Source organism: Dendrobates tinctorius, unplaced genomic scaffold (genome assembly GCF_039654945.1).
Source record: "Dendrobates tinctorius isolate UK_male_01 unplaced genomic scaffold, ASM3965494v1 ptg000452l, whole genome shotgun sequence".
In the NCBI taxonomy this organism is placed as follows: Eukaryota; Metazoa; Chordata; class Amphibia; order Anura; family Dendrobatidae; genus Dendrobates; species Dendrobates tinctorius.
The window spans coordinates 560479-572669 of NW_027362114.1; the positions used below are offsets into that span (position 1 = coordinate 560479).

At 43.5% G+C, this 12191-nt stretch overlaps 1 protein-coding gene across 1 annotated transcript; it reads left to right on the plus strand.

Annotated features, from left to right (window-relative positions):
- Window positions 1–2058: 2058 nt before the first annotated feature.
- LOC141077456 (uncharacterized) lies at window positions 2059–11965 on the plus strand. Its single transcript, XM_073564402.1, has 6 exons — window positions 2059–2168; window positions 5056–5235; window positions 5318–5441; window positions 5525–5622; window positions 5819–5909; window positions 10136–11965. The coding sequence occupies exons 1-6, from the start codon at window positions 2091–2093 to the stop codon at window positions 11578–11580; spliced, it is 2016 nt and encodes a 671-aa protein (XP_073420503.1). The 5' UTR covers window positions 2059–2090; the 3' UTR covers window positions 11581–11965.
- The last annotated feature ends 226 nt before the right edge of the window (window positions 11966–12191 follow it).

Genomic DNA, 12191 nt, shown 5'->3' on the forward strand with positions numbered 1-12191 from the left:
TGTGCCATCCTGGATGAGCTGCACTACCTGAGCCACTTGTGTGTGTTGTAGAGTCCGTCTCATGTTACCACAAGTATGAAAGCACAACCAACATTCAAAAGTGACCAAAACATCAGCCAGAAAGCATTGGTACCGATATGTGGTCTGTGGTCCCCACCTGCAGAACCGCTCCTTTACTGAGGGTGTCTTGATAATTGCCAATAATTTCCATCTGTTGTCTATTCCATTTGCACAACAGCATGTGAAATTGATTGTCAATCAGTGTTGCTTCCTAAGTGGACAGTTTGATTTCACAGAAGTTTGATTTACTTGGAGTTATATTCTGTTGTTTAAGTGTTCCCTTTATTTTTTTGAACAGTGTATATAGAGAGATTTTTTTTTCTTTACGTTGGAGGGTCCAATTCCAGCTATTGCTGTGGGATCTGTGATTTCTATCTACTCCACTGTGTACAGGATAATAGAGTATAATAAAGTAGCTATGGATGTGACGTAACTAACATTGTGCAGTGACTCTGCTTTCCATATAGTGATGGATATTTCTTGTTGCTGAAACTGTGATATTTTTTCCACTTTAAACCTTTTTTAAACCCCTCTGATCAGTGCGATCGCACAACATACAAGCCTCTGATGGCTCCGGTGATGCCCTGTACTACTGTAGTGCCGTGTATCATCACTGCCTGTCAGTGTAATACTAACGGCCCCATACACATGAGATCAGAGTTGGCTGAACGGTCATTTGGCAGACGGCGATCTCTCCCGACTCCCCCATACACACAAATATTCCAGCTTTCCTGTGGTCTGTATGAGAGAGTCGCCTCCAGACTCCTCTAGAGGAGGATTATCTACAGGAAGAGGAAACTGATTATCCTCTGAAATTCAGGATGCCGGATCCTTCTCTGCCCTGACATCATTTGTCGGGAGGCCCCCAAATACATTATATGGTCGGCCAAACCCCCCCGAAATCAGAGCTTTCATGGAACTTTAGTCTAATGTGTATGGGGGCGTTATAAGGTAACTTATTGGACGCTGCCTCTGGCCCGGCCTAATAGACCTTCATACATTGCAGCCCAGACCCCATTATTAGGCATGTAAGTATCGCAGTAACTAGGCCGCCCCATACTATCGAGTACTTGGGGCGGGGGGCATTCAGCCAAACTCTGTCACACCTTCTTAGATGCCATGTTTGCTTTTCAGGGTTTTTGTTGAAGCCTCATCTGTGCCGTCCCTGCGGTGTACATCTATGTTCTGGGGCCCAAAAAGATTCATTTCTTTTTAATAAATGTTTCACGTTAAAATTTATAAAATGTGTCTTCTGCTTTTTACATATTTTTTTCTTCTTACAAGAATAGTTGGAGCCAATTTTTCTTTAGAAACATTTTAATATCGGCTTTTTCTGGTGTTTTTCTTGTAATATAGGAAAGTCTAAGGCCAGAAATAATCCCCATAAATCACTGTACATGGAGACTTTGGGATCAGATCATTTCTGTCCGTTGTGATTGTGGAAACAAAAAATCTTTTCTAAAAGCCTCAAACTTCTGTGTGTGACTCAGAGCTGAGATCTAACGTGATAGAAGATTCCAGTGCGGGGAAGACGGGAAACCTTCATATAGACGGCTGGTGGGGATGGAGTCAGTGACCGACTCTGGCCAAATCTGTCTCTAGAGCCGCAGTAGAAGATGAAGATGTCGTCCTCATCATGAAGGAGTTATTTCTCATGTCGCGTGTAATGAATATCTCCTGCAGTATTGCTAATGCCGATTCCAGTGTCGGTAATGAGAGGAGAATTAGCGTTATGGAAGATGAGTCTATGAGGAACGTGTTCAGCTGCCGACTCCGAGGAGGAAACTGCTTGTTGTCTGTGGCCTAAATATATAGGTTTTATTAGTAGATGTCAGGGAAGAAAACTAAACCCTGTAAGATAATAAATCTCCTCATATGTTTCCCTTATTATCTCCAGTAATTGTATTATTACACAGGATTCTTATGCTGTTACATCGGATCATCTTCTTCTCATTCAGGTCTCTACAATATCGGATCCTCTCAGTGAAGATCTTCTACAGAAGAGAATTTTCCTGATTTACCCATCAAGGATGGATATGGACAGAGACAAGATGACGGAGAGGATGTTACACCTCACCCTAGAGATCCTCTTCCATCTCACTGGAGAGGTGAGAGATTCTGATGACGTCATGGATCGCCCTCACCCAGGGAGGCGGGGTACTCGGTACCGGGCCCGTTGATCTCAATGGGAGTTGTCACTGTAGCTGTGACCCGGTCCGTGGCCCTGGGCGTCCATTGTAAAAGGGGGATGATTGCAAGTACTTGTGGATAATGATTAAAGTTTATAAGTGGATGATTCGTGATGCCACCTGTGGTGTTCGGCAATGAAGATTTTAAGCCGACGTTGCAGACAGATCCTCTGGGACAGATGGTGTGGTGCAGCAATGATGTTGTGGCCCTCCACAGGTAGGGCTGCAGTCCCAGGGCAGAGTAGACATAGAGACAGTGAAAAGAGGGAGATGGTGCGGTGTTAAGCACAGAGATGTAGCAGTGCTGAGTGTGTTGGCGCAGGAATAAGCGGAGGACACCAGGGCATGTAGTTCCAAAGCTTTACTCACAGTCTGTTGTGCATACAGGTGCCCGCATCCATGCCGTGTCCTCCAGGTCAGGAGCTCAGCCAACATCCAGGCAAGATGAAGTACTCCATTCCAACACTCCGCCAACATATGTCTTTCCTGAACGTCTCCCTTATAGCGCCTATTTGAAGTACTCCTAGTACTGAGTTACACTGGAGTTCCTCCTGTCAGATGTTCCTATGAACTCTACTTGTACGGCAGACAGCTGTAGCCTGCTTCGGGGACTAATTGCTACTAAGTCCCGGCTCACTCACGTTGCTGTTGTGCCCCCAAGTCTTGTGTGGGAATAAAGTGGTGACAACTTCTATTCCTCCGGTGTCTGCTGCAGGACCATTAGTATCCATACAACCTCAGGGACCGGACCCCGGCCATTCGCTTAGAACTTGAGGAAGGCCTCTGCTCTAACCCTAGTCCTTAGTTCTCTTCTTCTCCTTACGTTCCGAACAAAACTATCTTTCCTATGGAGAATTAGGCTTTCTGAATATCTCTTTCCTGTGCCAGCAGACACAGGTCACTGAGGTCTGCTGCAGCACTTCCTTCAATCCATCCCACTCACAGGATCTTATCTCACAGACTACTTAGTCAGACCGCTGATGCCTGGTTCGTCACCTGTATTCAAATCTTTATTCAAATTTTACACATCCTTATCAAAGTGCTACCATAAGTCTAAATTCTGTAAAATATTCACTCCTAATCAGATACCTAGATATTACTACCAGCTAAACTCTATATAAAATCTGTTCTATTGCTATCAACATTTTTATTAAAGACCACTATAAAGTTCTATAACTATACTCTATTGCTATTAATATTTTTAAGGCACATCATATAATACTTCACATTAAGACGTCAATAATTCTTGCACTTGTTGGACACCGCTCCCAGCCGGGATTTCTTGCAGTGTCCTTTGGGTGGGAGCCATGCTCCAAGATGAGGTAGTTCTTATCTATAAAAGACTTATGTAAAACCAAGAGAGGGCACCTTAAGAGGCTCAACTATTTACAAGGACAGTTTGTGGATCACTCATTGTCCATGATCTCTGCAGTTCAATAAGAAATGCTGCCAACGCAACTAAGCAAAAAGAAAACTGAAGAAAACATGATAACAAAAAGGCACAACGGTGCTAATACCCTCCTGGGTAACAGTTAGTTATCGTGGACATGTTCCTTAATGTGGGTCTCCTCCTTGGGTGGTGGAAGCAGGTTTCTTGGGCTGCTTCCAGGGGAAAACTTCAGGTTTTCCTCTTCCTGTTGATGATCTACAAATTGCAGGTATTCCTGCTCCCAAGGAGTTAAGGTGGTGGCTGGAGCTGCCTGTGTAGATGGGGTGGCAGCTGATGGAACCATTGCCTGGGGTACAGCAGGGGTGGCAACTTGTACCAATGTGTGTTGTTCCTCAGCTTCAGGTGATATCTCCGCTGCTCTGCTTTTTGGTCTGACAGCTGGTGAAACTTGAGTGCTGCCGCTTAAGACCTGAGCAAGCACTGGACCATTTTGGTCCACAGGTACAGTTCCCAGCACCAGGATCATGGCAGGGGCAGTGATCATACCTGGTGCCTCCTGGTGATGTTCTGGCTCCGGTGCAGGTACCGGGTGGTGAACGGTGGCAGCTGCAACCTCCGGAGCTGCTTGGTGAGCGGGTGACAGCTGGATCTGAGCGGGCACAGGACTGGTGCCTGCCGATGCCTCCGGTAGGGACCTGCGCGGCCACGCCGGGTCCGGGCGGGGACACAGCCCTTGCCCCACAGGCTGCTCTGGGACTCTCATGTATCTCCTCCTGGCAGGCCGCATCCAGTGGCAGTATCGACTTGGAGGTTGTGGCGGGTCCTGCAACTGGTATCGCAGCGGCCATGGGCTCCGCAGGTGCTGTCTCGGAGAGAGTTGTTTTTCTCCACCGTTTTCTCTTGGCCTCCATCCTTCTTCCATCATGGTGTCCTGGCATTCTCTCTCCTTCCTGGGCTCCTTTCCCACCATGGGGCTTCACTCCTCCTTCTGGGGGCGGCATCTTCTTCCTACTCCTCCATAACAGGCCAGTATACGAACCCCTCTGGGAGTGGGCCATGTTGCTGTAGCATAGAAGTTTAGGCAGGGGAGGCCCAGAACAGTTTGCGCTCTTTTCTTAGGACCACCCATGTTGTTCGTGTTCCAAGCAGGGAGCCACCAAAGGTGCTTTGCTACACTACTATGTTGTGTGGGATGCAGGTGTTGGAGCGTGGTCAGGTGTCTCCACCTTACCTGGATGGTGGGGCACCACACCTCAGGAGGAGGTGCAGTACCTCTGTGACGACTGAACCCTCAGGGGCACCACAGTCACATTGCATCATTCTTATCTATGGGAATAACAGATGGACAGAACTGGAGAGGTGAGGACTCTGGAAATGTCTTTAGTGAGATTTATTAATGTGTCTCTCCATAACCAGGATTACACAGTGGTGAAGAAGACCTCTAGTGATCGCTGTCAGGACCCTGTGTCTGAGGGATGGGGAAGTCTCCTGAGCCCAATCACGGGGACTCCACCTCACCCCCTGATCCATGAGGACATCAATGACCAGAAGATCCTAGATCTCACCTACAAGATGATTGAGCTGCTGACTGGAGAGGTGACACTGCTGGGAATGCTGGGACATTATACAGTAATGCTATGAAGGGATCGGGGGATGATGGTATCATTGTATGTGTCAGGTTCCTATAAGGTGTCAGGATGTCGCTATCTATTTCTCCATGGAGGAGTGGGAGTATTTAGAAGGACACAGAGATCTATACAAGAATGTCATAATGGAGGTTCCCCAACCCCTCACATCACCAGGTAATAGACAGGACTAAATACACACGGCCTATAATTATCTGTATGTAGAGAATGAATTCAGTCCCTGTATGTGTTTCCTCCAGATCTATCCAGTAAGAGGACAACACCAGAGAGATGTCCCCGACCTCTTCTTCCACAGGACTGTAACCAAGAAGATCCCAGTGCTCCTCAGGATCATCAGGTAGATGGAGAGAAGGTGTCAGGAGATCTCCCCTATGATGTGTAGACGGCTGTGAAGGTCTTGTTCTCAGTTGTTTTATCCACCAGTATTATATGTTTTATACTTGTGTAATGAGAGCGGTGGAGATGGCAGGATTAGAGCTGATCATAGATGGGACTTCTCCATCTGTCGGTGACTTTTACAATATTTGTTTCAGGGTGAAGATCTGACCCATATTAATACTACAGAGACATATGTGAGGGGTGATGAGCGGTGTAAAGAGGAGATTCCCACATATGACTACCCAGGTGAGTAGTAACCACTGAATGCAGAGAAGTCACAGATTCCTCTCAGTCACCGGCTGTGGCTGCTTTATCGGTGGTGTAGTCCGGACGTATTACCATGACCACCATTTTGCCTCTAGACCACAACATTCTCCTCCACCCAAAACTGTTGAAATGACTTTGGGCAGTGAAAGCCCTTTTCTATAGAACTTACAACCTGGAGGATCCACCTACTCCCTGGTATTAGTGTGAGGGTGATCCCTTAAAGCGAGATCTATATGATTGCTTGTATCTGACCCAATATAGGCCGAGTGCGCGCTTAAAGAGTCACACCGAACACAGAGTTAGGCCGGATTCACACTACCTTGTGTGATACGAGAAACTCGCACGAATCTCTCGTAATCAACATCCGGTGCTACCGCTGGTACTCAGGACCGGAGATGCGGCTGCATAGAAATCAGCAGACTTAATCTTCTGCTCAGGATCCATAGTAGCTCCAATGATCCACCATAAATGAGAGCAACTCTGGTTTACTGTTGTTTAATTTGCATTTGTAGTTTTCAGTTAATGAGATTCTCGTGCTCTGGGGCGGGGCTGTGGGTGGGGCTGTGGGTGGGGCTTTATGTGGTGCTTTGATTACATATTCATCTGTATTGGCTTATGACAGGTCGCTGACCCCTCACTGACCTGCCCCCATTATTACATAATGCATATAATAGCATTGATATTATTGGTGATAATTCCTATAATATTGTGGCTATTGTGATGCTTAGAAAAAAATTACATCTAGCAAAATGACACCAGCGGCGCCTGTCCAGTAGCCTCTATCTCTTACTTATAGATGCTACTGCGCAGGCGCCGCCATTTTACTTTTGAATGTAAAATATGCTGGACTAATTAGCGGTTGCCATGTCACATTTCGAGAGCCCCTAATGTGCCTAAACAGTGGAAACCGCCAACAAGGGACCCCATTTTAGAAACTAGACCCCTTAGGAAACTTATATAGATGTGTATGGAGCACGCTGAAACCACTGGTGCTTCACAGAAGTTTATAACGTAGAGCCGTGGAAATAAAAAATACAATTTTTCACAAATCTTTTCATCTCCATATTTTGCATTTTCATAAGGGTAAGAGGAGAAATTGCTCCATGCAATTTCTCCTGAACACGTAGATACCCCATATGTGGGAGAATACTACTGTTTGGGAGCATGGCAAAGCTTGGAAGGGAGGGAGACACCATATTGGAGAGCAGATTTTGCTGGAATTGTTTGTGGGTGACATGTCACATTGTCAGAGACAATGACGTGTCTAAACATTGAAGTGACCCCATTTTGGAAACTAAACCCCCCAAGGAACTTATCTAGATGTGTGGTGAGCACTGTGAAGCCCCAAGTGCTTCACAGAAGTTAGTTACATAGAGTTGTGAAAATAAAAAATCATATTTTTTGGACAAAAAATGAACTTTTTGACCTTAAATGTTTTTTCCAAAATGGTAACAGTAGAAATTGGACCCAAAAAGTTGTTTTGCAATTTGTCCTGAGTATGCTGACACCCCATATGTGGGGGTAATCCACTGTTTGGGCGCATGGCAGAGCTCGGAAGGGAAGGAGCGCCGTATTGGAGAGCAGATTTTGCTGGAATTGTTTGTGGGTGACATGTCACATTGTCAGAGCCCCTGAGGTGCCAGAACAGCATAAGCCCCCAAAAGTGACTGCATTTTACCAAATACTTCCCTGAATGAATTCTTCTAGTGGTGCAGTGAGCATACTGACACCACAGCTGTTCCATAGACAATTATACCATTGGGCAGTGAAGAAAAAATAATTACATTTTTACCACTAAAATGTTTTTAACCCCAGATTTTACATTGGAAAATAGGTAGATAGGTAAATGGTCACTACACCCAGAGATGAATTACCTCCTGAAGTGACCCCATTTTGGAAATGACACCCCTCTGGGAATTCATCTATGGATATAGTGACCATTTTCACTACATGGATGATTTCCAGAAACACGTAGAAGTTTCAGAGCAAAAATTGCAGCAATGTCATGGTAGTGCCCAATATATTGTGCCCAGCTTGTGTCTCTGGAGACCTCCCCCCCACCTACCCCCGGAAATTGTTAAGTCAGCTCTACTCAAATGTGTCTGTCACTAAATAAACCAAATGCTTGAATCTCAAAACAGTTCAAAAACGTGGTTCTGTGTGGAAGATTGTAAAGCCGTCATGGAGGCATAAGGCTGGCAGTGATGGGCATTGTGGGTAATAATAGCGGGGATCATGCCTCATTCCTCTCTAGGAACATACACGACATCTTCTCTGGGGTTCTTTCTTGTCTCAGTTACTGGGATGAGTGCAATAAAATGTCGCTCAGTGAGTCTTCTGACATCTTCACATTCTAAAGGATTGGCGGGGAAAGAATTATCAAAAACAAAATTTTCAGTGACCTTTTCCTGATAATCAAGGAAAGTGTCTGCATTTCCGGCTTTTTTGTATAACACAAAAGAATTATATGTGGCCACCTGAAACAAATACATGACTAACTTTTTATACCAGAGATATGATTTGTCTGATACCTGGTATGGCTGTAGAACCTGATCTGCAAGGTCCACACCCCCATATATTTGTGGTAGTCAATGACAGACACAGGTTTTGGAGTAGTGGATCCCTGTTGGTCTGCAGTGGCCCTTGTGGCATCTGTGTGGATCGAGCTCAGGATAAAAATATCTTTTTTATCCTTATACTTAATGGCAAGCAGCTGTCCATTGCGGAAAGCCCCTGACTGCCCCTTTCAGAACTTTTTGCTGACCATTGATTGTGGAAACCCCTGATGGTTTTTGCGAATGGTCCCACAAGCCCCTAATGTTCAACCAGACTTTTTAATAGAGATATGCTGGTGTAATAGTTATCAACATACAGATTGTAGCCTTCTTGTAAAAATGGAGTTATCAGCTCCCAAACGATTTTTCCAGATGTCCACAGATAAGTAGGGCATCCTGGTGGGTTTAGTTGGCTATCATTCCCCTCATTAATACGAAAAGCTTTCATAATAGGTCCTAGGAAGAATGGAAGAAAACATAGGGGTGGCTTGAACAGGGCGGTTGGACCAATAGGACCAAATGCTCATTTTTTTAACAAGCCCCATAGCGAATGTAAGTCCTAAAAATGTTTTCATTTCTAGGACATTAGTTGGTGTCCATAAATTTGACCTAGCATAATAGGATCGTGGATTCTGGCTGATGAATTGGGACACATATAAATTTGTAGGACAATATGCTCTAGCAAGCGATCTGTCATAAACAAATTAAAAAAAATAATTGGTCCAAAATGTTCCACCTCCACATTTATACCAGGAATGGCATTAAAATTAGGGATGAATGGAGTAGCCGAATCCGAAGCCTCCCATCTGGGAAATGCTACATCAAGAGGCAAAGCCCCTTGGACATCGGTGTGCGCCAATTCACGAGCACTAGGGACAGCGCTAGTACTGGGCATTGTTCCCTGAGTTGGAGACATTTCTCCAGAAGCGCTATTTGTCCTTCTTGTTGTACTGGTCCTTGTGTGTGTGGATGGACCAGAATCACTGCTCATTTCTGAGCTATCACTGTCGCTGTTACTAAAGCCCTCGAAATCCACATCGCCATCTGACACTGCAGTTTCTTCACTGTCAGAACATAAAAGTGCATAAGCCTCCTCTGCACTATAATACTGACGGGACATTTTATTTGTTTTTATTTTTTTTTTTTCTGGAAATAGAAAACTCTGACGTGACCAAATTATTTGGGAGACAATTGAGAAAAGCCTAATTCTTTAGCCTACCCCTAACTTTAGAATAAACCCTAACTTTAGCCTAACAGTAACCCTAACAGTAACCCTAACTTTAGCCCCAACACTAACCCTATCTATAGCATTAACTGTAACCTGCCTTATCTGTTTTCCCATTAACAAATGATGGACCTGAGTGGGGACTTGTTTTTGTGAGATGAGAATTGGTATTACTTTCGACTACATAACATTGATTGGTTTCTTTTTATTCGATATTTGGGAGGCAGAATGAACAAACAGTTGAACACCACAAACTACTGGCTCATCCAACACGGTTTTCTATTAGACTGTGAACTGTCATTGTCTTGGTAAATAATTAAAGTTTTTTACATAGCTTGCAATTTTTATGGACAGTTTAAGTAGAAATGTTCAAAAATATAAAACTCAAGGATATTTTATTAAAAAAAATTGTTTTTTTATCTTAGCAGATGACTATAACAGGAGATCAGATGGACAGTTGACATCTTCAATTTTTAAATCTGATAATCTTGAGATCCTACAAGATACAACTGAAGTGATTGCTGTTACTCCAGATATATCATCATCTATTTACAGCAAAGATCTGTCATCTGGTCCTATGAAACAGGTCCCATCTCCTGACTCATTACTGATTACTAAGGGAAATCAAGGTCACAAAAAAAGCAGTAAAAAACAAACTTCTCCTAAAGTAAATAAGTCATTTTCATGTTCAGAATGTGGGAAATGTTTTAACAAGAAATCTCTTTTTGTTACTCACCAGAGAATTCACACAGGGGAGAAGCCTTTCTGCTGTTCAAAATGTGGGAAATGTTTTAACAGTAAATCAGAATGTGTTAAGCACCAGAGAATCCACACAGGAGAGAAGCCTTTTTCATGTTCTGAATGTGGGAAATGTTTTAGCCAGAAAGTGATTCTTGTTAGACATCAGAGCAGTCACACGGGGGAGAAGCCTTTTTCCTGTTCAGAATGTGGGAAATGTTATAGTCAGAAAGCGATTCTTGTTAGACATCAGAGCAGTCACACAGGGGAGAAGCCTTTTTCCTGTTCAGAATGTGGGATATGTTTTAGCCGGAAAGCGATTCTTGTTAGACATCAGAGCATTCACACGGGGGAGAAGCCTTTTTCCTGTTCAGAATGTGGGAAATGTTTTAACCGGAAATCAGATTTGTTTAATCACCATAGAACTCACACGGGGGAGAAGCCTTTTTCCTGTTCAGAATGTGGGAAATGTTTTAACAAGAAAGAGCATCTTATTACTCACCAGAGAACTCACACAGGGGAGAAGCCTTTTTCCTGTTCAGAATGTGGGAAATGTTTTAATAATAAATCAGATTGTGTTAAGCACCAGAGACTCCACACAGGATTTAAGCCTTTTTCCTGTTCAGAGTGTGAGAAATGTTTTAACCGCAAATCACAATTGGTTAATCACCAGAGAACTCACACAGGGGAGAAGCCTTTTTCCTGTTCAGAATGTGGGAAATGTTTTAACCGGAAATCACAATTGGTTAATCACCAAAGAACTCATACAGGGGAGAAACCTTTTTCATGTTCAGAATGTGGGAAATGTTTTAACCGGAAATCACAATTGGTTAATCACCAAAGAACTCATACAGGGGAGAAACCTTTTTCATGTTCAGAATGTGGGAAAACTTTTAACCAGAAATGTCATCTTTTTAGTCACCAGAGAATTCACACAGGAGAGAGGCCTTTTTCCTGTTCAAAATGTGGGAAATGTTTTATCAATAAATCAGAATTGGCTAGGCACCAAAGAAGTCACACAGGGGAGAAACCTTATTCATGTTCAGAATGTGGGAAATGTTTTAACCAGAAAACGCTTCTTGTAAGACATCAGAGCAGTCACACAGAGGAGAAGCCTTTTTCATTTTCTTAAGATAGGAAATATTTTACTTGGCAATCAAGTGTTAATAAACATCAGAGACGTCACATAGGGGAGAAGCCTTTTTTATGTTCATAATGTTGGAATAGATTTAACCAAAATTGAATCTTCTTAAATGGGCTGTCTCTTGTCATTCCTCATGTTTGCTGACAAAATGATAAAACTAAACTTTATTAATTCCAAATGTAAAACTGTACCCATAATTCACCCCCTGAAGGTTAGTTAATAGGTGACTAATAGAAAAAACATGTACCCCACAGTTCAGTATATAGGGTGAGGTGACGTATACACACTCACTCTCCAAGCCTCTCATTTCTATGGGTTTCATCGTCCTCTCCAAAGGCGACTCATAAGGAGACTATTTAATATTGACCTATATTCAAGCGAGACTAGACAAAAAACTAAAATCATGTATCATGTTATCTGAAAAAGTCAGAAAACTAGCCCCATATTGGCAGATCCCAGACCTCAGACTATATACTGTGTAAGTTTATAAGCCCCTCCAGTGTCCGGAATAGATAGTATGTGACAATACAGTATAATTCTTGTGTTTTCCTCCTATAGGGACTGCCCTAGTTTGGTAATGTAACTGCTGATAATTAGTA